Below are 26097 nucleotides of genomic sequence, written 5' to 3'. Positions count from 1 at the left end.
CCAGGTCATGATCTCAGAGTCCTGGGATCGAGTCCCGCATCGGGCTCTCTGCTCAGCAGAGAGCCTGCTTCCCTCTCTCTCTCTCTGCCTGCCTCTCCATCTACTTGTGATTTCTCTCTGTCAAATAAATAAATAAAATCTTAAAAAAAAAAAAAAAAAAAAAAAGAAGTGAAGAGAGAGCACTGGAGAGAGCCCTCCCTGGAGCGGCCACAGCCTCTGGAATGGGAGCTCGGGCTGTGCTCAGGGAACTGTCCGTAGTGCTGAACTGTGGGGTTCAACGATTTGGGCACTGGGTTTCCACCTGGGGGACCTGTTACAGAGGAATCTCCCACCCAAACATTCCTACACCCAGCAGGGGAAGGGTGTGCCCCTGAGGGTCCCTGCAGAGAGCACATCTGCCACCTTGGGGGCCCTCCCCCGGCTCTGACGCCCAATGCGTCCACAAGTTAGTTCTAGATGTGGTTTGCTTTTCTTCCCCTCTGAGGGTTCTGTGCCCTGTTCTCCCTCTCCCTAGTGTCCAGCTGTCCACCCCTTCCCACAGCGTCAACAGCAATAACCTCTCTCCTGTTTCCAGCCTCCTCACAGGACGACCCCCATCCTCTGGCTTTAGTGAAGCTGAGACACACCCCACGCAGGCCCTCTGGTGTGGCTGCTTCCTCTCCCCACCTATGCCTCAGGGGCACCACCAGGGACTTTCTGCTTCCATCGGCTTCCCTGGGATGTGCATCCCCAAGAAACCGGGCTGCGGCCTCCCCAGGCCTCCAAGACCCCCTGGGCTTGCACTTGCTTCTCCTTCGGTGGCCACGTGCGTCTCTGTCCTTCCCTCCGGCCTCCTGCCCACCCCTGTTGGTCTGCGGTCCCCCTCCCGCCCTCCCCCACCTGCGTCCTTGGATGAGTCTCCAGCCAACAATTCACTTTGTTCCCAGCTGATGTGTAGGCGGATGCACGCTATCAGAGAAGACCAGCCCTCTGCCCTGAGGGGCACCGCAGAGTTGGGGGGGAGCACATACTGCAGCAACACAGTCCTCTTCCTCATGGCTGGTGGCATCCTCTGTTACCACTCAACTCAAATCCCCCTCAACCGGAATGAACCCTTCTCACGTTTTCAGTACAAACTTCACTTTCTCATGTTGTACAGAAAACCAGGTACAGCATCGAAGTCAGGCATAAAGAACTTCTGACTGCTTACCAGGGCCACGGAGAGAGTTATCTGGGATCCAGCTCTCCTTGCCCCGCCCAGCTTGCCATGGCCGGGCTCCTGCACTCTGGCTTCCTGCGGGTTTGGCGAAGAGAAGGCACCTAGCGTGGAGGGGGAGAGACAAGAGGGGGCATTTCCTCTCCACTCCCTCCCATCCCTGGTTCTGCCTTCCCGTCAGCTCTCCTCCAAAATCCCAGCTGGCATTCCACCGGCCCCGGAGATGTCACTGTCCTCCACCAGCACCATAGGTGCGAGGAGTAAGAACCCTTAGTGAGACGTAAGGTGGATGTAAGGACTCCCTGGGGTGTCACTGCCCTTTGGACTCCCTCAACCCCACCCCTGGAAGTGCCTGCTTACCCAGGTCTCTTCCTTAGGATCCCTGACTCCTACTCAACCCCGATGCAGGTCCCCAGCTCCCCCCTCTCTAACCTCTCCCCTCTGGGGTGATAGTTCTGCCCACCCTCCTGGCCTTCCCCCTTCCCTAAATGTTCATCTTTCCCATTCTGTTCTCCCCCTAAATGCACCTCTCCTTCTTCCATCACCCGCTCTACACTCCATGCTACACCTCTAGCCATGGCCTCAGATCTTCCCTTGTATTTCACTCTGCCTTCTGGAAAGCACGATTTTTTTTTCCATCTATTTTCTCATCTCTCATGTGTTTGACACCATCCTGTGACCTAAGTGGTAGCCCCTTCATTCTCCTTGCTGAAGTGTCATGGTTCTCAATACATACCTGACCTGAGCTCTCTGAACTGGGTGAGGTTCTGGCCATAAGTGTGGATTTGGAGTCAGGCAGCTGGGCCAGTTCCTAACCCTGTGTGACCCTGGCTTACTTCATAAACCCCTCTGATCCCTGGATTCTCTCTGTGCAGAAGAGGATCTAAGTACAATCTCACGGACCATGGGAGCTGAGGGGCACGAGAGGTGTTCATGGCCCGGTACGGGATGCTCTAAGTACTTATGGCTGCGACAGCGCTCATGATAACCACCACCGATCATCTCCTGAAACCAGTGTGGTTCCCTCGACCCCCCAATTCGTATTGAAACCTAGCCCCCAATATGATGGTGCGAGGCGATGGGGTCTTTGGCAGGTGAGTGGGTCTTGAGGGTGGAGTCCCAGAATGGGATTAGTGCCTTTATAAAAGGACCTCTGAGAGCCCCCTGCCCCATCAGCCACGTGTGAGGACATCTGAGAAGCCCTCTAGGAACCAGGAGTGGGCTCTCTCGGACACCCAACCTGCTGGAGCCTTCATCTTGGACTTCCAGCCCCCAGAACTGGGAGGAATACATGTTGTTAAAGCTGCCTGGTCTATAGCATTTTGTCATAGCAGCCGAGCTAAGATTGGTTGGCTGGATGGGTGTCCATCCAACCAGGCTTCCACACATGCCTCCGACTCCTGGTCCCGTTTTCGCAGCTCCCACCCGGGCAGCCTCAGCCTGTCCTTTCCTCGGGATCCCCTTCGCCCCTCCTCCTTCCTAAGTGTGCACCAGTAACCAAGGAGCTCAGCATCACCTGCAAGCCAATGGCCTTCAAGTTCCACTCCTCAGCACGGGGCGGCTGTCCACGGACGCGCCACTCCCACGCACCCAGAACCCAGGCTCACCTTCCTTCCTCCACCTGCACTCTGTGTTCCAATGGCCCACCTCTCCCTCGGCCCAGTCCTGTGGCCTTCCCTGCTTCCCATGGAGCTCCTGCTACTCCAGACTCCACCTCAGCTCCGCCTCCAGACAAGCTTGACCTGTTCACTTGCCCCATCTGCTTATTCAACCTTCTCACCGTATCTTGGGCCCACCCACTCCGTTCCATCCCGCTGCCCTTGCGTTCCTTCGAGACCTCATCATGTTTCCCCTGTGCTGTTATCTGCCACCCTCTCAACCACCCAGAGCACCCTGTGTTACTGTTCAAGGTGTCCACATACAATACAAACCTGCCCACACCATGCAGCCTCCAATCCCACATCATGAGGGAGACACGGGTTATAGCCACACCCTCCACGTCCAGCTGTCTCAGCAGCCTGGCCTCCCAACATTGCCCCCATCCGACCATCTATGTAGGTTCTGGAAACGCTAAACTGTGCAGGCCTTGGGCTGTTCCCCAGACAGCCCCTCTTCCGGAGGTGTCTCTTTGCCCCCATGTACCTGGAAGATCCCAGAAATCCCTCACCCCTGCTGAGGTCCCCCCCTGACATCCTGTGGCCAAGGTCAGCAGGCTCCATTGCGCAAGGTTCGTATCCCATACATTTAAGTTGTTGCATAGTGTACCGGGTTATTGTGATAATGTCAGATTTTCTGCCTCTCCAGGTAGAATGAAATCTCGGGAACAAAGCCACCGTCCTCAGGGCCCAGCTCATGAGCCAACTTCAGGCAGGTAGAGGCAGCCTCTAGACGCAGGAAAGGCGAGGAGAGGGGTTCTCCCCTAGAAACTCCAGAAGGAACTCACTGCCGTCCACCCTGGACTCTACCCCGGGTGACCCATGCTGGATTTCTGCCTGCAGCACTGGCAGATAAAACACCATTTTAAACCACTGATCTTGGGATTATGACAGCAATAGAAAAACAATACACCTTTAAGTGAATAGATTTTAAAAAGGGAAACCACAGTATTCTGGAAACCACAATATTCTGGAAGAGCTACTGTCGATGACCTCAGGCATGCTTGAGGCTGGAGGCTGATGTTACGGTGGTTTCCTTCGTTTGCTTTGCTTCTGTGCTGCCAAACAACGAGCAACATCGATTTCTACACCATGATAGCCTGAGAGTAGGCAGGACCAACCTGGGTGAGGGCGCCGGGCATGGCCTGGCAGGTAGAGTATGGGTTTCCTGCTCGGCTTACAGTTTCTGTCATCATGCTCCCCCCACCCCCGCCCCCATCGTCTTCCCGGAAAGTGAGGTTTTACCGTTCTACTGCATCCCTGGAATATTAACTAGCCTCTTTGATTACAGATCTTCTCATATGCAGTACATTTCTATTACTGTGATATTTTTTAAAATGGCCAATTTCTCTCCACTTGGCTCGTCATAATAAAAGGAATAAAAAAAAAAAAAATCTCCTGTTGGCTAAAGGGTTAACCATGGAGATTTGGATTTTTTTCCCCCTTCTTTGGAGACTCAGAACGTGCACGCGTGTTGGATGAGCCTTTCACAAACAGAATGGAGGGCGAGATGCCTAGGGTTTGAATGTGCGTTTCCTGTACATTCATGATAAATGCTGAACCGGAGCACATTCATGGTTGTTTCTTGCTTGTAAATGAACTGCTGAATGGAAGTTTTGGGGCACAGCTCACCTCCAGCAGAGGCCGTCCTGTTCACACTGGGAGCTGAACAACGGTTCTTGAATTTTCGTGAAAAACTAGTTTTCCTGCTGTCCATGACAGTCCTGCCTTCCTCCATGCATTTTGTAATCAGGCTGGCTTTTTTTTTTTTTTTTTTTTTCCCACACTGCCGTTGGAATAAAGATCCCGCCTTTGATTGAAATGGAATCTTCCACTATTGAGCAAGCCTTCTTCAATGAGTCATCAGGGCGGCTGCTCATTGGCTGAGGCCGCTGGAGCCAGGGGATTGCCTGGCACCGGCTCGCAGGGCCCGGCTTCATTCACAGAATCGCTGGCTCGCTGCTAGCCCTTCCATTCACACAAACAGCCTCTCATTCACATTTTGCTGTTTTTGTCTGCTTCTAAGGAAGAGCGGGGTTTGGGAAGGATAGGGCGTTTTTGCTTCAGATCTGGGGGGAGTTCCGCTCACCATCACCATCGTGGATGGGGTGTGCACTTGCTGTTGCTAAGCGAGCAAGGGGAAGGGCGAGGATGAGAGCCTGCGCCCGGGGAGGGGAGCCGCCGCGGCCCTGCGCTCCTGCATCCAGGCCGCTGGCCTCACCTGCCGGCCAGGAGACGCCCTCCGGGCACCGGGGCCATAAAGTTCTGCTGGGTTCGGTGCCTCCGGGGGCACACGCCTAGTCGTGGGTGGGAGAAGGCAGCGTGCCGGAGATAAATTTATTTGCTTACACAGAGTTGCGTGGCAATTTGCACAGGGTGGTTTCTCTGTGTCCGGTGGGTTATCTCCAAGCACGGCGGAGACCGGCAGAGCCCCGGGTGCAAGGGCTCGGAGGGTTTGAGTCTCCGCCGACCTTCTGGGGGCCGCCAGCGCCCCGTTGTCCTCGCTGAGAGGAAGGAGGCCTTCGCCTCTCCCTCGAAGCGGAGCCTGACTCCCGACACGGATTTTCTGTGTAACCAGAGCAGCTGCATTTTTTTTCCTTCCTTCATGCAGGGTTGCAAGGCAGCAACAGAAGGGACATTGAAATGTATTTGTACGTCTGGTAGGCATTTTTCCAGACCTCGAGCACATTCAATTGGGATAAAGCTTCAAGCCCAGCCCCCTTTTTGGAATGGATGTCTGGAGCCAGCTACCATTCCTCAGAGAGGTCCTCTTCTTTTCTGGAAGCAGGTTTCAACCCAACCCTGACTGAGGAAGGCTGTTGTCCTTAGCAGGGGACACATCCTCACGGGCTCTGTGCAGACCTTCCTTTTTTTCTTTTTTTTTTTCTTTTTCTTTTCTTCTTTTTTTTTTTTTTTTTTTTTGGAGGAGCTGCATTGCTACAAAGACACTTGTCATGGCTGCTCTGCTGACTTGAAAAAAGAAAAACCCAGGAAATTGGTTTTTGATGTTCACCTGGGAGTAAATATTCTTCTCTTTTCTGTTCTTTTTACTTTTTTGGCTATTTACCAATTGCTGGTGCTTTCCAAATCAGAATTCGTGAGGATCCGCTGAAGATCTTATTCTTAAAAAGGCTTCGTCACATTTTAACTCATGGCTGTCAGACACTCAGGGGCCCCCACGGAGGGCTGAGCGGGCGACAGGAAGCCTTAGCAGAGAAGAAGGGGTTTCAGAAAGTTCATCTGACCGTCCGAAGGGACCGCACTGACCTCTGGCACAGATGCTGAGGCGGGGGATGGGGAGGCGAGCCAGCAAAGGTCGGAAGGGAGTCTCGGGAAGGTAGAAAAGGCAGTTTGAGAATTGATTGGCTCTAGTGTGCAGTCAGTGGGTGTATGCATTTTTTCTTTCTTTTTCTTTCTTTCTTTCGTGTGTGTGTGTGTGTGTGTGTGTGCGCGCGCGTGTGTGCGCGTGTGTGCGCTACAGGAAGTGATTTGCAGTGCTCCCCGGGCCTTTGTTGAGAAGGGTCTCCTCTGGAGTGAGTCACGCTCTCGCTGTGCGCAGCCCGCGCCGCCGGGCGCTCCCCTTCCGAAGCGATGCCTGGAGCGGCGCGAGCGTGCCGCCCTCCGCAGCCGAGCGCGGGGCCGGGGCTGCGCGGCCGCGGCGGCGCGGGCCGCTAGCGGGGAGGCGGCGCCGCTGTCCCCCGCCGTCCCGGCCGCCGCGTCCCGCCGGGCCGCCGCGCTCGCCCCTGCAGCGCCCGGGCGGATGCGGCCAGCCCACGGAGGGGCATGCTTCCACGCACCAAGTACAACCGCTTCAGGAATGACTCGGTGACATCGGTCGACGACCTTCTGCACAACCTGTCGGTGAGCGGCGGCGGCAAGGTCTCGGCGGCGCGCGCGGCCCCGGCGGCGGCCCCCTACCTGGTGTCCGGAGACGCGCTGCGCCGGGCGCCCGACGATGGGCCGGGCAGCCTGGGCCACCTGCTCCACAAGGTGTCCCACCTGAAACTCTCCAGCTCGGGCCTCCGCGGGCGCTCGGCGGCCAGGGCGCGGGCGGGCGCGCGGCTCTCGGGCAGCTGCAGCGCGCCCAGCCTGGCCGCCCCGGACGGCAGCGCGGCCCCCGGCCCCGGCGCCCCGGCCATGCGCGCCGCCAGGAAGGGCCGGCCCGGCGACCAGCCGCCGCCGCGCGCCCCGCACGCCAGCGACCAGGTGCTGGGGGCCGGAGTCACCTACGTCGTCAAGGTGGGTGCGGGCGCGGGCCGCAGGGTGGGTGGCCGCGGAGGCTGGGAGGCGAGCGCTCCTTCTTGGCCTGCTCGCGGGGCCGCGGGGCCGGGGTTCTGCCAACGCGCCCGCTGCGCACGGCGGAGAGAAGCCGTGCCGTGGGTGACCTCACTCTGGCCTGCTTTCTCCTTGGCTCCACTTCCCTGGCCACTGGCTGTGCCATGTGTCCGGCCATTGGCCCTCTGGGCAGGGGCCCCTGTCCCGGGGAAGTGGGCATCAGGCCCATACAGTGAACACACTTGGAAGGACCTCATAGCCCTGTCCTGAGAAACGCAGTGGGTGTCACTACTTTTGCTGTGTCTGCCCCAGGAGGCAGGGTGGGTGGTTCGGATCCCGCAGCTCCTAGCAGTGCAGGCCAAAGGCTGCCTTGCTTTATGTAAGTGGGTAGTGCTTTCCTACCCAGCAACGTTTTCTCTGGTGTGTCTGCCATTCCTTCCATACCTAAGGGGTTTGGGTTCACAGCAGCAGAAGAGAATTTGGGACTGTTTTCCCCTGGGGCTGTAGCCTTCCCTTTAAATAGGCTAAAAGCATGGGGACTGGAGCTGCTGGCTGGAAAGGGGGTTTTTCCTCCAACACAAAGAATTATACAATCATGCCCAATGTGGTCCATAAAATTCCTCCCTTGTACAAATATTTTGGGATGCTTAAAGAGCCAGCAGCCAGCCCCCGTCCTCGGGCCTGCTTCTCAGTCATGTCTTCCTGCCTCATGGGTAGTCGTGAGCTGTCCCTGTGCCCTGTGGCCAGGCAGACATCTGCCAGACCGAGGCAAGGGCCGGGAGTCTCTTCTTTGTCAGGTCACTCCAAGGCACGGCTATGCGTTTAAAAAGCGGCGAGACCCACACACTGTCCACGGTGTGTCGTCAAGCGCGCGGAGAAGCCTGCCAGGGTGTCTAGCCTCCCCACACATCAGCCATGGACTCTGTTCAGACATTCAGCAGACCCAGCCTCGGGTGAAATGTTGCATCTTGGCCGTTTGGAGCCCAAATTATTAGAGGAAGAGGTTCGCCGTGGGTTATCTTTAACTGCCTGAATAGACCTGACAAAGGAATGTGGGCCCCGGTGCAGGAACGGGGCTTGCCACCCGTTTGAGGCTGCTTTCTGAGTCTTCTGAAATGGACCGATTTGCTTTACAGAAGGGATGGAGATCGGCATGAAACATGCATGCCTGCGTGAGTTTATGATAAAAGAAAGTGAATATTCTCCTTGTGGTCCTTCTTTAAATTATATAACCAGGAGCCAAAATAAAAACGAAAAAAAATCCCGAGAACGTTGAGGCGAAACCATGGTGGAGTAGATGACTTCCAGTGGGCCAGCAGGACTCCCGTCTGAAATAAACAAACAAAAGAAACACGAAAAAGCACCAGAAAAATAGCCTACCTTTAAAATAGACAGACCTTGGCAAAGCTCTCTCTCTATGCCTGTCATGTTGAACATAGGAGGTAGTTTTCAAAAAGGAGAGAGAATTCTTAAACTTATGCCTTTAAAGTTTTCCTTTAAAAAAATAAAATCATTCCCTTGGCTTAGGGCTTTGCTGTTGCTTTTTGAGGAGCGACTCGTTCCAAAGGTCAGTTGTGGTTGGCTTTGGAGCCGAGCGAGCGCGTCGGGGCTGCGAGGCCAACCTGCTGGTGTGAGGTTGTGAACCCGGCGACAGCAGAGCTCCCGTGGGCTGAAGCTGGTTGGCCTGAGCCTCTGCGTTTAGGGGGTGGGGGGAAATCACACGATCGTGCCCCCAGTAAATGGTGGCAGTGCCCGGGGGCACCTAGCGTGCCTGCTTAGTGCTCAGTGCCGTGAACCGTGGTCACGGGGACATCAGGTCAGACTTCCCCAGAGAACTTTGGAAGCACACAGCATGGGGGTTGGACTCTAAGGACAATGTCCCGTGCACACACTTGATTCCCATGATCCCACGGCGCTCTGCTGGGGCACATTTCTGTGTTGCCTGTGTTGAGTTGAACATCATGGGCTTACTCTCTGGAAAAATCACAAAAGGGGGAAAAAACCTCTTAACTCGGTATTGCTTGCCGATCTTCAAAGAATTTTATCAGTATCTTGGCTTTTTTCTCACTGGTAGAGAGAAAGAGGCAATGTTTATTACATGCCTGCCCCGCAGCCGTCAGTCTGAAGGCTGAGGGTTTGGGGAAGAACTCATGATTGTCTTGGATTTAAATTTATTTCTAAATTAAGGACCCCCCCATGTTATCCTATTTTTTGGAAAACCCATATGCTGTGTAATTATAGGATTTCCCCCTCGTAGACATACCTGCTATGGCACTCCGAGGATGCCGTCTGCACGATTTTTATTGAAAAATATTTCCACTCCATCTGCTTAGACGGGAGTGGAAACTGTGAGGGAGTCTGGGGGTGGGGCTGCTGACCTAGGAAACATCAGTGTTCCAACAGCAGGTTGTCATCTTCATTAATGAAGGGTATGAAGTTCATAGACCAGACGCTCCCAAGCAGCAGAATTCTGAGCTCAGGGGCTCTCACTCGTCCCCAGCGAGTCTGCCGCTGACATGTCCCTAGGACCCTGGGTTCCCCCATATGCAGACTCCAGGGCTGGATGGGCGTCAGGAGGCCTCGCTGGCAGGACTTTTGTACCCTCCTAGCGTTGTGTGGTGCAGGCTCCCATCTCACAGAGCCCAAGACTGAATCTCGTGGACGTAGAAGGGTAGTGAAGTGAAAGTTTATGAAGTGAAGGTGAGAACCAGAAGGAAAGAAAAAAGCTCTCTCGAGTGAGGAATGCGTGGCCACTGTGGGCTTTTAGGGCTGGTCTTTCATAGCAAATTGACCAGGGAACTTAAGTCTTCTTGAGGTCACCACTGGTAACACCCGTGACCGGTCTCTTTTGGTTACTTTCAGTGGTCAGCTTGTAGCTATCATGAAAACGTCTTGTCTATGACATTTAAGACCAACAAGGGGGTCTCCTTATGTTCCCTTGTCTCTGGCATTTCTCCACATCCGGGATTACTGGGAGCCTGGTCCCGTAGCCCCCTACCCATCTCTCCCTACCCAGGTCTGCCTGTCCTTTACGCACTAGGTGTGCTTGACCATTGGTTTTCACTTTTGGTAAAACAGCCGCAAAAAAACCCGATGAATATTCTCAGGACAATTCCATCTCGAAACCACATCTGGACATGGAAGTGGATAGAAATTGTGTTGATTACACTCTGCCCACCTTAACGTCCTTGGCCTCAGAGTCCAAGCCAACCACCGTTGGGCGTCCATGGTGGCTGCTGCTGGTCTTTGACAGGTTCTGAGGGTGATGTTGGGGTGCTCCGTGCACAGGCCTGCAGAGTGAACCGCTTTGGAAGGAGAGGCAGGCATGGGCAGGCCACTAGCCAAGGTAGGAGAGCCATTTGAAGGCTGGCATGGCCTTGAGGTTCCACTCTGACCCGCCTGGTGGGCGGCAGTAACTGTGGGGCTGCCTGGGGGCACACTGCTCGCCCAGGGTCGCCAGGAGAAGGGCTCCTTTTTAGAGCACATTATGCCACATGCTCGAAGTAGGCAAGGAGGTGACCGCATTCAGGGCCGACTCCAGTGCCCAAGAATTGGGAGCTGAGTGAGGAGCGGTGAGCTGGGGTTCTCACTGGTCGCTCTCAACACAGACAGGAACGGTGACCCGCTGCCAAATACCGTGGTGGTCCCTTTGCACGTCTGCAGGCTGCCGTCTGCTCTCACCGCGGTCTCTGTTAGGGGCTCTTTGAAGGACACTCTAACAAGCAGAGCTGCAGACTTTCCTCCTGATACTGTGGGCTATTTTTCTTCTGGAATGAAGCCTTGTTTTTACAACAACTCCTTTAAGGATTATTTTGTTTCTCCCATTTGTGAATCTGATGATATTTGGGGTGGTATAAATTATTCATTTTATTTATAAATGTTCTATTGCTCTTTATAGATGGCCTTCATAAACGGCACTTACTCTAAAAATTATTCTAAATTGGTATTTTTTCCACTTGCCTCAGTGTCATTAAAAATACCTTAAATAGGGGTGCCAGGGTGGCTCAGTCGTTAAGCCTCTGCCTTCGGCTCAGGTCATGATCCTGGGGTCCTGGGATCGAGTCCCACGTCGGGCTTCCTGCTCAGCGGGAAGCCTGCTTCTCCCTCTCCCACTCCCCCTGCTTGTGTTCTCTCTCACTGTCTCTCTGTCAAATAAATAAATAAATAACAATCATTTAAAAGAGTACTTTAAATGTTCCGTGTTTTAGTGTTGCATTCCTGTGAAGCCATAAGCAAAGGTCATCGCAAACTTGTTTCAAGTATAGCCATGAGACATTATCACGGTGGGAGATGTTATCATGGTGGGATTGATTGAATTCTGTTTTCGTTCTAGATGAACAAAATTGTTCCTTGATGTGGAGTAAGAATTTTTTTTTTTTAATCTCGTAATATGGGTGGCTTACATGTAAATATTATCTAAATTGCTTGAAAAAGTTTAAGAAATTCTTTTGAGATTAATAGACAAAATTATTAGTTTGATCTGGAAAGTGTATCATCTCTATTTTTATGTGACACAATATAGCAAGTGTGTTAAATGGGTGTGCCCTATACAGCACACTCACACTGCACACATACCACACACAGAGACACACACGTGTGCATACACACACATGCACACAAACATACACACACACACTCCACAGGTAGACAACTTGTGATAACTTTAGACAGGGATGATTTTCTTTCTTGTTAGAAAATACTAAATGTCATATTTCCAGAAATACCTGATTATCTCATTCATTTTTTCATATTCGTGTTAAGATAAAATTATTCTGGGGAAGATAAGCTACTGATCATACTTCAATCCTGAAAAGTATAAGCTTATCTTTGATTGTGTCTTACTGGTGAGGAATGCACAATACGTGTTTTTTGTTGTTGTTGTTGTTTTTTAATTTATTTATTTGATAGAGATCACAAGCAGGCAGAGAGGCAGGCAGAGAGAGAGAGAGGAGGAAGCAGGCTCCCCGCTGAGCAGAGAGCCCCATGCGGGGCTCGATCCCAGGACCCCGAGATCATGACCCGAGCCGAAGGCAGAGGCTTTAACCCACTGAGCCACCAGGCGCCCCTCAATACGTGTTTTTTAAACAAAGTCCTGGTAGCGGAGAATGTAGGCAGTGAACGTGCAAACCCAGGGGAGAGGTGGGCTTTCCAGCCAATAGGCTCGCCCTGAAGCATGTGCAAAGCCCTTAGCCCCTCACGTGGATGCAGTGCCTCAGCAGCACAGGGTGGCACGGCTCTGGAGGTGGCGGGTGTCACGGCAGGTATCATGGCAGGTGTCACAGCAGGTGGGTAGTCGGGTGTCACAGCGGGTGTCACAGCAGGTATCACAGAAGGGGGCAGCCAGGTGTCAGGGCGGGTGTCACAGCAGGACAGCTCCTGCTTCCCGAGCTCCCTGAGCTGGCAGAGAGGGGCCTGCTCTGTGGTGTTCAGACCGTGCTGCTGGGGGGGGGCGGAGTGCACAGCGCTGCTACCTGGGATGTTTCGTGGGTTCAGAGGACGTGCGGTGAGGACCCAGCATGTTAAAGGGAAATCGTCAAGGACCCATGAAATCACATAGAATTACTTAATTCAGAAGTGAGATGGTTTCAGATGACGTGGAAAGCCATGGCCAGGTGGGCATGTTTCCGGAGCAAAGAACAAAGAGAAATTTGACTTTTAGCATAGAAGATACACAGTATGGGGTGGATATGGCGTGTCTTCACAGCGGGGCACTGAGCGCAGGGGCGGTCTCTGGGTGGGTGGGCCTCACACAGGGACCGATCTTTAGTTGAGGTCAAAACCCCACAAACTGTGCTGTGGCTGTGTGGCTTCACCTGCCACCAATGTCCCCAGGCTGCACCTCCCAGCACCGTGATGGGTGGAACTCACATTAAGAAATATTTTCTGTAACCTAGTTTTCTGTAATCCTAGTTTTCAAAACTGAAATAGTTGTTGAATTTTACCAAGGTTTTTTTCAGCATTTAGTGAAATAAATAGGTATTTTTCACCTTTTGCTGTTAATGTGGCGAATCACTTATCTCTGTAACATACGTGTCTCGGCCTCTCTGCTGCTGGGCTGTGCAGACAGAAGTCCGTCCTGCTGCTTGGCAAGAGACACAGACGTTCATGGTCTGGCCCTCTCTCTTGTCCCCTGAGCCCCAACACTGGGGCCACAGGAAACAGCTGGACCCCCCCAGAGCAGATGCACCTCTGGCCTTCGCTCACATTCTCCCCATCTGGGCCTTCATTCGAATCCAGCTCTGTGAGCTGGGGATCTCCCCGTGGGGGTCCCGGGCTCTGTGTGTTGGCCTCCGTGTTGTTTATCTCCGTCCCTGGCAGGTGCCGACACTGGGACCCTTGAGAAGCCGACAGGAATGAAACGGTCCCTGCCCTCCAGGGCGGACGTCACTCCTTAAGTGGGTTCCATGTTCCATGAGGCCAGGAGCTATGGGGAAGGTGGTCCGTCAGCCCTTCCCAAGACGCACCTGGGGACAGAGCCTCAGGTAGGCAGACAGTGGCAGAGACAGAGGGAGAGAGGCAGCCGAGGGCCAGAGGGGAACTGGACAGAGCTGAGGGGACTGGTCAGGGGCTGACCTGGGGCCTGTTTACATGCACGTGGCTATTAAGAATGTAACTCCAAAGAGGCACATTTTGAACTCTTTTCTATTCAAAAAAATGGCTCGATAATTACTCTTTCTGTGAACAGGCATGTCTGCGTGGCCCAGCCAGGGTCCTTCCAGGCTGTCCCGTAGATGGCAAGCACAATTAGCAGGCCCACGAGTTCTCTTTGAAGCTAATTATGGGAAGCTTTCGTTGAGAGGATCAGCCTTAATGAGAGCCGTGAGTGGTCATTATGAAGTCAAATATTGTAGAGCCAGATTTCACCAGGACGTTTCCGCACAGAAAGCTAACCTCCTGAACCCTTCCTGGTGCCCCTTCCTCCAAAGAAAGCACCAGGTTTATGAAAAAGACGGGTGCGGGGGCGGGGGGCAGTGGATGCAGGAACTGTTTCGAGGGTGCCGTTAATGCCCTGTGAAGGCATTGCCGGATGTCAAGGAGGTTCAGGACTATTTTCCCAAAGGAGTGCACGATCCCACTGAGCGGGAGACGATGCTCCACTGGAAACAGAGACGGGTTCATGCCAGCAAGCTGCTGTCGCCTGGGGAGGGCGGAGCAAGCCTGGAGCGGGCAGGAAGGCTTCCCGCAGGGGTGGGGGCCTGACCTGGGAGACTGGCCGGGCTGGGCGGTTCGGGGCTGATGGATGCTCCAGGAGGGGGAGGCAGAACAGGAAACCCACTGGAGGTGGGAGCAGGCCTGGCGTTTGCCCAGGAACGGGGTCCGCTGGGGTGGCCCAGGTCAGAAGGAAGTGAGACATCAGCGCCATGTGTTGGGGCTCGGGCTGCCGTGCCTTGGAGCCGGGAAGCTCCCCATCTACTGGAGAGGCCCTTGCGCTGCTGGCCCTTGGCCGGTTGCTGGCGTTTGCGGGGGGATCTCCATCCACATCGGGCAGGGACCCCGAGGGTATGCGCCCCTTCCTCCATTTCTCTAACATTTCTTCCTCCGCGGACCTCACTGTTTCTTGGCTTCCCTGATCTGCTCACATCCCAGCTGTAGATTTCATGTCAGACTCCGCCCATAGAAGGAACCTGCTGGGACCGCTGTTCAAGCTATTTTTAGAGCTTTGCCCTGTCCTGAGGATAATCTGGGCCTTGGGTCATACGGTGACACAATGGAGAGTGAGTTCGTCTTTGCCTGAGATCCAAAAAAGGGGGGGTAGGGTTTTCCTTACGGCTGGTTCCTTGTGATCTCCAAGCAGCATTATTCGTGATTTTCAGAGTCACTCGTCCTTTTATTGAAAGGCTCAGGGCTCCTTCTCTCTGCCTCCTACCCTCTCTGCACACTGCCCGCCGCAGGCCGCTGGTCGGACTCCGCTGGGCCTCAAGCCATAGCCTCTGCCATCAGGGCTCAGAACTGCAAGGGAGAAGGCCAGTGCGGTGGTCCCTGGGGATGAGGCCAGCTGTCCCGCAAAGTGAATGTCCCGTCACTTTGCGGGACAGCTGGGGTGGGCGGTGAGCTCTGATGCGTCCGTACCCTATGGCCACGTGCAGCCATTGAAGACAGACGGGAGCGTCCTGCCGTGGTTGACTAGAAGGGGTCTTCATGAGGGGTAGTCCGGCGAGCGGAGAGCACGAGCCATGATGTGTGTCACCCCCGCCCATTTTCGAGACAGGGACTAGCACAGTGCCGGTGGGAGCCTCCAACAGCCCGTCCGGAGCCGCTGCCGGGCTCTGCGCCGAGAGTCAGCAGGGGATACAGGACCGAGAGACGCTCAAACGCGGGAGCCAGAGGCCACGCAGAGAGTGCTCGGTGAAGCCCGCCAGAGGAAGCGTGTTATCGGGTGTCCATGCTGCCGCCGCCGAGACAGACCATAGCTGGAGCCGGAGAATGACCCTGAGCAAAATGACCGAGATCCGGCATGGATTCAAATTAGAAATTCATGAAGGAAGACAACGGGAAAATCTCCAAACACTTGGAAATTAGGCATCATGCCTATAAATAACAGAGGACAAAGGAGACATTTCAAAGGAAATTTAAAAATACCCAGAACTGAATGAACAGGAAGGCACCGCAGATCGGAGGGCGCGGGGTGCGCGGAAACGGAGCGGGCAGCGACGCACACGCTACCAGATGCTCGCACGGGAGAGGAGAACATTTCTCCCGTCAACAACCCAAGCGTGTTTCTTAAGACGCCAAAAAAGAAGAAAGTACACGGCAAGAACGCAGCAGGAAGGGAATCACGAAGGTAAAGGCAGAAATCAATGAAATGAAGAACAGAAAATCAATCGGAAGAAATGGATGAGATGGATGAACCCGGCGAGGCGGACAGCGATGAGGAGACGGAGATCGGCGTGGCGGGAACGGGATGGGGGCTGCCTCGCAGGTCCCGCCGCGGCTCCCGGCCAGCCCCAGGGCTCTCCAGCGCAGGCACAGCCCGTGGCTGCTTCCTCGGGGCGAGGAGCGTCCAGCTGGCTCCGTGCAAAGGGCCTGTGGTGCAACATGTGTTCCCGTCCAACGGAGGCCCAGGACTGGGGCCCAGGCCAGCTTGTTTTGGGGAGAAGGAGGAGTGAGGAAAAGGGGTGCTCAAAGGGACAGATGGCACTTTCTCAGACCGAGCAGCTAGTTCGGTGTCCCGATGGGGACGACAGTGGTACACGGGGGTGAACGGGGACACACCTGGATGGAGAGGGCCAGTCTGCCCTGCGTCCTTTGCACACCCGCTGTGAGGCAGCTCCCGCGGCAGCCCGGGTGTGTGCTGCGGGAGTACTGCTCCCCGCGCCTCCTCGGACTTTGAAGACCGGATGCGGCCTCTCGCACTGCGGTGATTTTCAGATGAAGCGGAGCACAGTGGTCTCCTTTTCACCGAGCCCTGGTCGCCCTTCCTCCCCTGACTCAGCGTCCTTGCCGTGTGTGAGACGGATGACACACGCCACCAGCCAGCACTCACAAAGGCTTCCTGGCTCCTTTGATGAGAGCCTGGATGGCACTTGTGTTCGTATCATTTTCTCCGTGAGATGAGAGATTGGAAGAGAAGGAAGCTTGGAGGCAGGGTTGGCTGAACCCAAGTGGCCAGCTTCCTCCCTCTCTAGGCGGAACCCTCACGAAGAAGACGGGCAAGCTGAAGGCCGGTCGTCCCCTGGTTCCGTGGCCAGCCCACGTGTCCACTCTGGCTGTCCTGCGGCACCGGCCCACAGGGCCCTGTGCCCGCCACGCGAGCATGTGTCTGGTCCGGGGTGCCCCTGGCCATTGGGTGGGAGGATGGCTTCGCCTGACTCTTCGCTTACTCCTTCCCCAGGGCGCCTCTGAGCCTCTGGTCCCTCATGTGACATGGGGCAGGGCACAGCCCCGAGGGCGGAGGGACAGCTGGCAGCATGTGTGGCCAGTGGCACAGGAATGCTGGCTGTCTGGCCCCCGTAGCCCTCGTCCTCGAGTCCAGGCCTCAGCTCACCAGTGCTCCGGGGGTCAGGGCCGACCTCTGCCTTCTTGCATGAGCGAGGTCGGTGACTCCTTCATTGGAGAGAGAGTTCTGTCCTGTCACGCGACCGGTCAGCCTGCCTCCTGACGCCGGGGAACCTGCTCCACGGGCAGGTGTGGAGATACAGCTGGGGGGACGGCAGAGGGCACCGGTGGTCTTTCTGGCCCCTGCCTCGGGCTCTCAGCTTCACAGCCTTTGCAGATGGTCCTTGGGCCACAGCAGCAGCCGGCATGGGCTTCTCTTGGAGGGGAGTGAATGACTGGTAGTAACCCGCAGCTGCCGGGCAGCCTTTGGGAGGAAGCAGCCTGCATGGTGGCCCCAGACACGGTCGGGGTGGGCGGGTCTGTGCGGCCACAGCCAGAGCCTTGGGGTCCAAGCTGACCAGCGTTGGTAGAGAGCTTGTCAGCCACCCTAGAAGCCAGCGAGCAGAGCTGAGCTGTCACAGGGCTCTGAGCAGCATCTATCATCATGCCAAGTTGTTCTGCAGAGTAGATGAGAAACGATTTTTATTTTTTGATGCTGTTAGTATTTTCCAAAGTTTTGTAGAATGAACGCACATTATTTATCAGAAAAAGATGAGCATTATTTTTGTAAAATAACTTCAACGGCTCTCTTAAAAGCAATGATCTTTTTTTTTTCTTTCAATTTTTTTTTGGTCCGTGTGTAGTACACCATGCAACCTTAAATGTTCAGCTCGGTGAGCACATAAACACGTATGTGACACCCATGCAGACACCTGACTATTCCCAGGCCCCGCTGGGCTGCCTCATTTCCCTGCCAGTCAACGGTGGGGGCCGGTATCCTGCCTTCTGCTACCATTGATTAGTTTATGTCCCTGACCTGTTAAATGAAAAAAATACTTAACAATAATGGTCAAATTGGGGCTGTTAGGTAGGGTCATTCCTTTAGTGTGAATAGTAACTTTTTAGCAAATTGACGGTTACTTTTGAGGAAATTTTCTAAGTATATACCTTTAATGAGCTATAACCCTATGTAAAGTAGATTGGGAAAATTAGTAAAATCTAGAGTTAGCCTCTTCTCAAATATATATAAATAGTCAAACAAATAAGTGTCCCAAAATTGAGTCACTCTGGAACCTCGATTATTCAATAGCGATGGTGGACAGAATTTCCCTTGAATCTGAAGTTGCCACGCTCTCTGTCAGTTGATGACATTTGAACTCTGATTGGGTAGACGGTAGTGCCTGCACGTGCCCAGACGCACTGGCCCCACTGGGGATTTGGAAGAGGTGAAGTTCACAGTTCGCCCCGGCCTTGGGTCCTCACAGGTTGCTGAGTGAGGCGTCACCATGTCATGGATGGGACCCGGGCAGAGGTCAACACTGATTTGATACCCCATGGCCTCGACCCTGATTCCACGATGGACTCTGAAACTATTCAAGGCACTAGGGATCGGCCTCATGAGTAGCAAAATCCCAGCAGGGGAATCGTTCTGACTGCCAATCCAGACATCCGTGCACAGCTGGATGCCCATGGATGCTTCTGGTTACCCATACTTAGCTTTCTTTTATGGGAGCGACACATGCTAATTGTTGAAAATAGAGAAAAGCAAAAGAAGAAATTAAAACCAACTGTAATCCCAGTCTTCCATGATGACTTCTACTAAAATTCCCATGACTTTTCCCTGTCCTTTATTTTCATTTATGCAATAAATGATTTTCCAAATCAGTGATTTTCCAAATCGTTAAATCTTATTGGAAGGCATGGCTTTTAATAGTTGCATGACATTCTGTCCCATTGATTTTTACAACTTACTTAGACATTGTCCTAGTTTTGAGTATTTACGTTGTTCCTACTTATCGTTATAAAAATGGAGTATTTAATCATTCATTCATTTAGTCAACAGACTGCACTGAGTTTATATTATATGTCAGGCCCCGCAGAGGTCCTGAGGCACATTTGGGAATAAAAAAAGAGATGTCGTCTCTGTTGTCCTACAGCTTATGTTCTGGTGAAGAAGTCAGAGACGAAACAAACTAATCAAATAGAGACTTAACGAAGCCACAAATCAGGTAATTTATAAAATGCATCAATGCCCCAAATGTACAAAACCTACTTGATGAAGAAGAACAAAGTTAGAGAACTCATATTTTCTGATTTAAAGAAATATGTTACTGGCCTAAGTATAGACACCTAGATCAATGAGACAGAACTGAGAGACCAGAAGTTAGCTCCTACATTTTTGTTCAGTTGATGTTTGACAAGCATACCAAGGCCACGCAACAGAGAACCGTCTTTTTAGTAGATGTGGTGTGTGGGACAACTAGATGTGTACATGGAAAAGAATGAAGTTGGAAACTTTCTCACATCATATAAAAAAGTGATTTCTAGGGGCGCCTGGGTGGCTCAGTGGGTTAAGCCGTTGCCTTCGGCTCAGGTCATGATCTCAGGGTCCTGGGATCGAGTCCCGCATTGGGCTCTCTGCTCAGCAGGGAGCCTGCTTCCCTTCCTCTCTCTCTCTGCCTGCCTCTCCATCTACTTGTGATTTCTCTCTGTCAAATAAATAAATAAAATCTTTAAAAAAAAAAAAAGCGATTTCCAAATGGATCAAAGGCCTAATTGTAAGAGCTAAAACCTTAAAACTCATAGAAAACACACAAAGGTAAATATTTGTGACTTTCAATCAGGCAGTGGTTTCTTAAATATGACCCCAAAAGCACAGACAACAACAACAAAAATAGATACTTGAACTTCATCAAGATGAAAAACTTTTGTGCCTCCAAGGACACCACCAAGAAGGTAAAAAGGCAGCCTCAGAATGGGAGAAAATATTTGCAAGTCGTGTGTCTGATGAGGAACGGGCACCCAGATTACATAAAGAACTATTTCAACTCAACAATAAAAACAAAAATAACCCAATTGAAAAATAAGCAAAGGACTGGAATAGACATCTCTCTGCAAAAGACGTACAGATGGCCCACGAACATGTGAAAGATGCTCAGCGTCATCGGGGAATTGCAAATTGAAACCACTGCGACGTCCCACCTCACGCCCACTGGGTCAGCTAAAATAAAAATGACAGGCAATGATAGGGGCGTCGGTAATTGGCACTCCTCCACCGGTGACAGGGATATAGAACACTGCAGCTGCTCCTGAAAAGGGTAAACAGAGCTACCACATGACCCACGATTCCATTCGCGGGGGCGTGCCCGAGACAACTGAGAACATATGTTCACACTAAGACCCCTCTGTGGATGTCCCCGGCAGCCTCGCTTGTACTGCCCAACCTGGAAAGAACTCCGGTGTCCACCAGCTGGGACAGAGACACGGAATGTGGTCTGTCCATATAATGGATTAGTATTCAGCTATAAAAAGAAGTTAAATGCTGACACCTGCTACAGCACCTCGGACCTTGCAACATTGTGACGAGTGAGGAGGCCAGACCCAAAAAGGCAAGCACATACCATGTGATTCCGCTTACCATGTCCAGAACCACCAACTCCGCAGAGACAGGAAGTGGGTTGGGGGTTGCCAGGAGCTGGGGGTGGGGATGACTGCCAATGGGCCCTATCCAGCCTTCTTTTTAGGGTGATGATGGTGTTCCAGAATGAAATAGTCATTGTGGTTGGATCGTATTGTGAATCTCCTGAAAATGACAAGATTGAACAGTTCAAAAGGATGAATTCTGATGGCACGTGAATTATATATCAATAAAACATCATCACAAAAAAATGTAGACATGCTAAATAAAACAAGCCAGGGGTAAGCGATTTGGTGAGGATGTGAGGTCCCAATGCAAGTGGCAGTTGTCTGGATGCAGAGGGAGGAAGGTGGCCCACGTGACAGGGGCCCAGGGGGAAGGGTCCCTGTTCTGACTGTGCCCCTCATCGTTGCCCTGGATCAGATGAAAGAGAGGCGGCATTGAACTGTCAGTAAAATCTCATTTCTGAAGCGGTAAAGTTCATTGTAAAAATAATGATATTCAGATAAATAACAAAATGAGAATCAGTCACCCGCCACGGCATCCTGCCGAGTTGGCAAGGACAAAGGGGAAAGATGCCCTCATGCCCTGAGAGTGGACGTGCCCGTTGGTGCAAGTTTTAGGAAAAGCTGACTGGAGATGCTTCTCACAGAACCGTGCTGTGGATGAAGAGTCAGTGTTTGGACGACGGAGTCTAGGGCTTGTGTTGGTGACCCGAGGCGTAATCCTGCTGGTTTAAAACCCATTCCGTCGTGTGTATTTCTCACGGTCATCCCATCCGCAGAGGGAGAAACGGGGACTCAGAAACGTCCAGGGATTTGCTGAGGCGCACGCAGGTGGTCAGCCCTGAAGTGGGTCTGTAACCCAGGGCTGTGTGTGTCCGAAGTCCACTCTCGCCTGACCTTCCAGCAACAGGCACAGATACGTTCTTTGGGGCTTTGCCGTTTGCCAGACCAGCAACTGTCGTCTCATGCTTGGCCTGTAAAACACCAAATCCATGTTGAATTGTGTGATTATTTTATACTTGGCTTCCGAGGCCACATGCCAGTCAACGTTCAGATTTAGGATCACGTCGTAGAGTGTATATTCATCTTAAAATGATAAGGAATCGTTGGGAAACTTGAAGCATGTGATTCAAGTGGGAAAATGTCGACTTACTGATTTTTTAGGGAATGTGCCGGTAGCCCCAGCTGAAGGTTCCCTGGGGTGTTTGCAGGATTCTGCTCTAGAGGGGAAAGTGGGCACCGGGGTAACCTGAGAGCCGATGTTGAAGGTTATAGAAGTAGGATTAGAGTCTATGTTTCTTTTCCCTGAAAAAACATTTTTTAAACTTTTTATTGGGAGAAAATGACAGACTTCCTGGTTGCCAACATAATGTACTTTTGCTTCCCTCTTGCTGGGCAGGCTGGGTTGCTGGAGGCTGCTCTGTCCCCCGTTTCTCCGTCACTGCTCCTCACCCTCCCATGCACACCCTCGAGCAGTAACTCAGACGGATTCAGCTCGGGGGAAGGCCGCAGCACGGTCCGATGTCCTAAGTCCAGAAACAGAAGGTTCAAATACATTACGTACCACAAACCAGCCCAGACTGGTGCTAATAGGTGAAATAAAAAAAAATGAATAGGAAATTACGGTTCACAAGAGTCTTGCATGAGCGCATGAAGTGTTGTAAAGCCATCTGCTTCTGAATACTGGGGGGATGTGGAAAGTCACTCTAACTTGGTTAGCCCTTGATGAATGCAGTCACCAAACACTTATTTTGTACCCATTACGCGCGAGGCATTAGGAAAGTGGACAGGGATAAAGATGCAGCCCACAGAGTCCTCTGGGGAACACTGTGTAAGTGGGTGTTGGAGCCCTCAGTAGATCTGTGGACCATAGCACAGGGCACAGGGCGTTCCGGAGGTGAGCTGTGGCCTTAGGGACCTGACAAGAAAGGTGGGGTGAAAGGTTTCACTTTTCTCGGTTTTGAGTCCCGGCAACAAGGCTCTCTTACGTTGTCTGCACCGAGCGCTGTGACGTGGTCAAATGGTGAGGAGGCACTGTGGTCACAGCCGGGTTCCAGGGGCCGTGTGCTCGCGGGATCAGGAACGCGATTCTCAGTGTCTGATCTTCGGGGGGTCATTAGGGATCGGCAGGGTTCGAGGACGGGTGCGGGGGTGGGAGGGAGAAGAGTTTGCAGGCAGGGGAAATGGCATATGTGGACACAGACCGTGGGAGGCATGAAAAGCTTGGTGTGGCCGGAGCGTGGGTGGGGATACGGCACGTGAAGCCCAAATGGCAAGGGAACAACAGACCGGCGGTTTCCTCACGATGATTCACCTGCTCTCCTGACTAGAATGGATCCTTGGTCATGGGCCCTGTCGGCTGGTGTCCTACTGGATCCTGGACGAGGGTCAGGCACACGTTGGGGCTCGGTCTGAGGTTGCCACGGGAGTGACACGGCCGGAGAGAGCTGTGGCCTGTGGTGGTGGCTCTTCTGTCCTCATTGCTGTGTCACCACTGCCTCGTGGGACTCTCTTGCTGTTCATTGATTCATCACGCCACGGATGGATCCCTGGTTGTCCCTCCAGGGCTGGGTCCCACGAACAGAGCTACCGTGAGTATGTTCGCACACTTGTTTGGCAGGCACATGGCTCAACTCCCTCGTGGTGGAGGTGCTGGTCACGGGGAGGCACACGTTCGTCACGGAGAGAACGCCGCGCAGTTCCCCAAGAGTTTGCCCCCATCCTCACTTGGACCAGCATGTGCATTTATCCCGCTGCTGAAGACAGGAGTCACCTTTCCTCAGTGCACCTGTCCCTCGAAATTACCTTGAAACAAAATGCGCAACTTGACCTGCCAGCGTTTCTCTAACGCTAGCTCTGCTGTGGGCAATCAGTGTCCTCGTCCAAAGGAGACAAGAGGCTCCATCCTCCTGTTCCCCACCATCACCGCCCTCTCTCCTCCAGGCTCCATCCACCAGCTGGACCAACATGGGGCTTTGGATTCAGATCGCTGTCCTGTTCAGACACAACCCAAGACTTAATGTAGTCTCTGAAGGTCTGGTGGCTCAGGAGCGGTTCCCGTTAATTGTTGGTTCTCAGAAGCTGCGTTGGACCTTGTCACTCCTGGATGGTAGAAGGGGCAGGCGGTTCCTGCCAGACCCCTGGGACTGTGACTTGTTGGCCTGGCTGGGATCCCACACCCGTCCTTGACTGTGGCTGAGGCCAGGGATGGAATTGAGGAGGCCCATCTGAGAGGCGTGGCTGGTTTCACTGAGCGCCTCCCTTCCTCCAGCACACCTGAGCGAGGTGACACCCCAGAGGGCGGTGGACGGAGGTCCCAGCTCCCTGGAGTTAGAGTGTCCAGATGTCCAGGGGGGCCTTGTGACCAAGTGTGCATCCTAGCATGGAGGTCCGTGTTTATAAGCGTGGTCTTTTCTTCCGGGAAGAAAGTATTTAAAGTTTTTCATCATTCTGTAATTGTACAAGGAATAGATGGTTCTGTTCTTGTTATAAAAAGTTCAAACAAGGCAGAAGCCCCAGAGGCAGGGCCTCCTACCCATGGCCCCTCGTGGAGCACTCGCTCCCTCTTCGTCTCTGCTCTCCTGTCTCCAGAGAACTGAGAACTGAGCCCCTCCCCTCGAATCTGGGGTGACCCTGTGCCTTACTTCAACCAGGACAATGTGAAGGAAGGGACTGCCTCCTGGAGACTCTCAGCTTCAATCATTTAAAAATGGCCGAATTCGGAATCGTGGTTTGGATGTGTCCAAAATGTCCAGCCAAGAGTTTATGGATGAACATTCGAGAAGGGGGTTCACATCGTCACAATGCAGGCAGTGAAGCAATGAATGCTTTGTACGTACAATTTCACGCACTTACACAGGAATAAAGTTCTACAAAGGATGTCGCTGGGTCAAAGGGAACCACGTGTCACATCTCCACAGACACTTCCAGACAGTCTTCCAAAAAGTTTTCACCAAATTAGGAGAGCATGAGGGAGAGCCCTTTCTCCTGCTTCCTCACCCAGGCTGACCACTCAGCTGGGTGAAAAATGATCTCTCTGTTTGGGTTTATTTTAACTGCTCTGATACTGGTCTTTATGGGGTCCTGCTGGCCAGCTGTCTGTCTTCCTCTGGATTTCCCATTGTTTTCTCTTGAGCTGATGGGCTCATGTAATGACTCACAGAACCTCGTGGAGTAGCCTGATCATTCATTTTTTTCCCTGTTCAATTGATTGCATTTTTCTCAATCTTTCACTTGTCTTTCCATGGTATTTCATCACGTCTTTTCTAGCAAAAATGATCAATTTTCATGAGTCCAGAAATCACAATATATCTTTCCGCAGATGCAGGATTCCTTTTACTTATTTGTCCTTCATTCAAGGTTTTCTTCAATTTGATCTTGCACTGTTTTTTTTTTTTTAAATTTTATTTATTTATTTGACAGAGAGACCACAAGTAGGCAGAGGCAGAGAGAGAGGGGGAAGCAGGCTCACTGCTGAGCAGAGATGATCTTGCACAGTTCTCAAACTTAATTCATGTTGTGTTTCTTACACTTGTAAACAAGACAATGACCCCCTTAGATCTCTGGTCCTTGTGCTGGCCTTTGCCTGGTCGAGAATCTGCTCCTTCTTGTCAACCTTGTCGTCGTCACTCACTCCCTGTAACATATCTTGTTCTTAACCCGGGTGAAAGCTCTGACTTTAAACCACTGGGTTTGATCGACTCAGGATGATTATGATTACCGAGATGTTTGGACCCGCTCCTGTCTTGACTTCTGTTTCCCCAGGTCTTTTGTGTATTTCTGGCTCTCCCCTTCTTCCTGCTGGCTTCACTGCTTTTATTGCTTCCTCCTTCTATTCTATTCTCTAGCAGTCTGGAGCTCAGTCATCCTATTCTTGTTTTTTTCCGGGTTTACAGCCTTTTTACATGCATGTAATTGTATGTTGCTTTCGCTGCGGCCGTGAATCCCTTCCGAGCTGCCTGTTTCCCCTGCTCATGCTTCCCCAGCTCCAGCATCTGTGTTCTGTCTGCCCTGGCCAGACGATTTGGGGGTCTTCTGAGATGGAGCTCCCTGTCACTGTAAAAAAAAATATTTAAACTTACGTGTCAGTAACGATGAAGCACCAGGCGTACCTGTGACTTCTGTTGATTCATTCCTTATTATTTTTCTCCGAGCCCACGTCCTCCTGTTTTTTGTATTCATTGTTCTTCTGGAATAATTCCTTCGGGGAAGCATCTGTGGGTGGCTAACGTTCTGAGTCCTCGCTTTGTCCTCCTACCTGAATGCCAGTTTGGGCGGATCTAAGATTCTTGGCTGCATACCGCTGTTCTTCAGGCTTCAATGGTGGTGTTCATCTTCTTGTACTGGGTGTGCAAGAGAACTTGCTCCGTGAGGAACCTGTTTCCCTTCCCCTCCCAGAACGTTTGCACGATGTTTCTCTCTGGGTCCTTTTGTCCTGAAACCGAGCTGCCATACGTCCACAAGTGGGTCTTTTCATATTTCCGAGTGCCTTGAAAATATAGATACTCCTGTTTC

The 26097-nt window shown here is 52.5% G+C and overlaps 1 protein-coding gene and 1 long non-coding RNA gene across 2 annotated transcripts in view; one reads left to right on the top strand and one right to left on the bottom strand.

The window, feature by feature from the left end:
- LOC132025197 (uncharacterized) overlaps window positions 1-1295 on the bottom strand; it is a 13097-nt gene extending 11802 nt beyond the window's left edge. Inside the window, exon 1 of the long non-coding RNA XR_009406461.1 lies at window positions 1190-1295. This is a non-coding gene — a long non-coding RNA (uncharacterized LOC132025197). The remainder of the gene's footprint in view (window positions 1-1189) is intronic.
- Window positions 1296-6585: 5290 nt separating this feature from the next.
- Window positions 6586-26097, top strand: part of SHC3 (SHC adaptor protein 3) — an 87540-nt gene continuing 68028 nt past the window's right edge. Inside the window, exon 1 of the mRNA XM_059412085.1 lies at window positions 6586-7089. Within this exon, the coding sequence (XP_059268068.1) occupies window positions 6634-7089 (456 nt within the window). The 5' untranslated portion in view covers window positions 6586-6633. The remainder of the gene's footprint in view (window positions 7090-26097) is intronic.

Source organism: Mustela nigripes, chromosome 9, assembly GCF_022355385.1.
Source record: "Mustela nigripes isolate SB6536 chromosome 9, MUSNIG.SB6536, whole genome shotgun sequence".
NCBI lineage: Eukaryota > Metazoa > Chordata > Mammalia > Carnivora > Mustelidae > Mustela > Mustela nigripes.
This window is presented reverse-complemented; position numbering and strand designations above follow the sequence as displayed.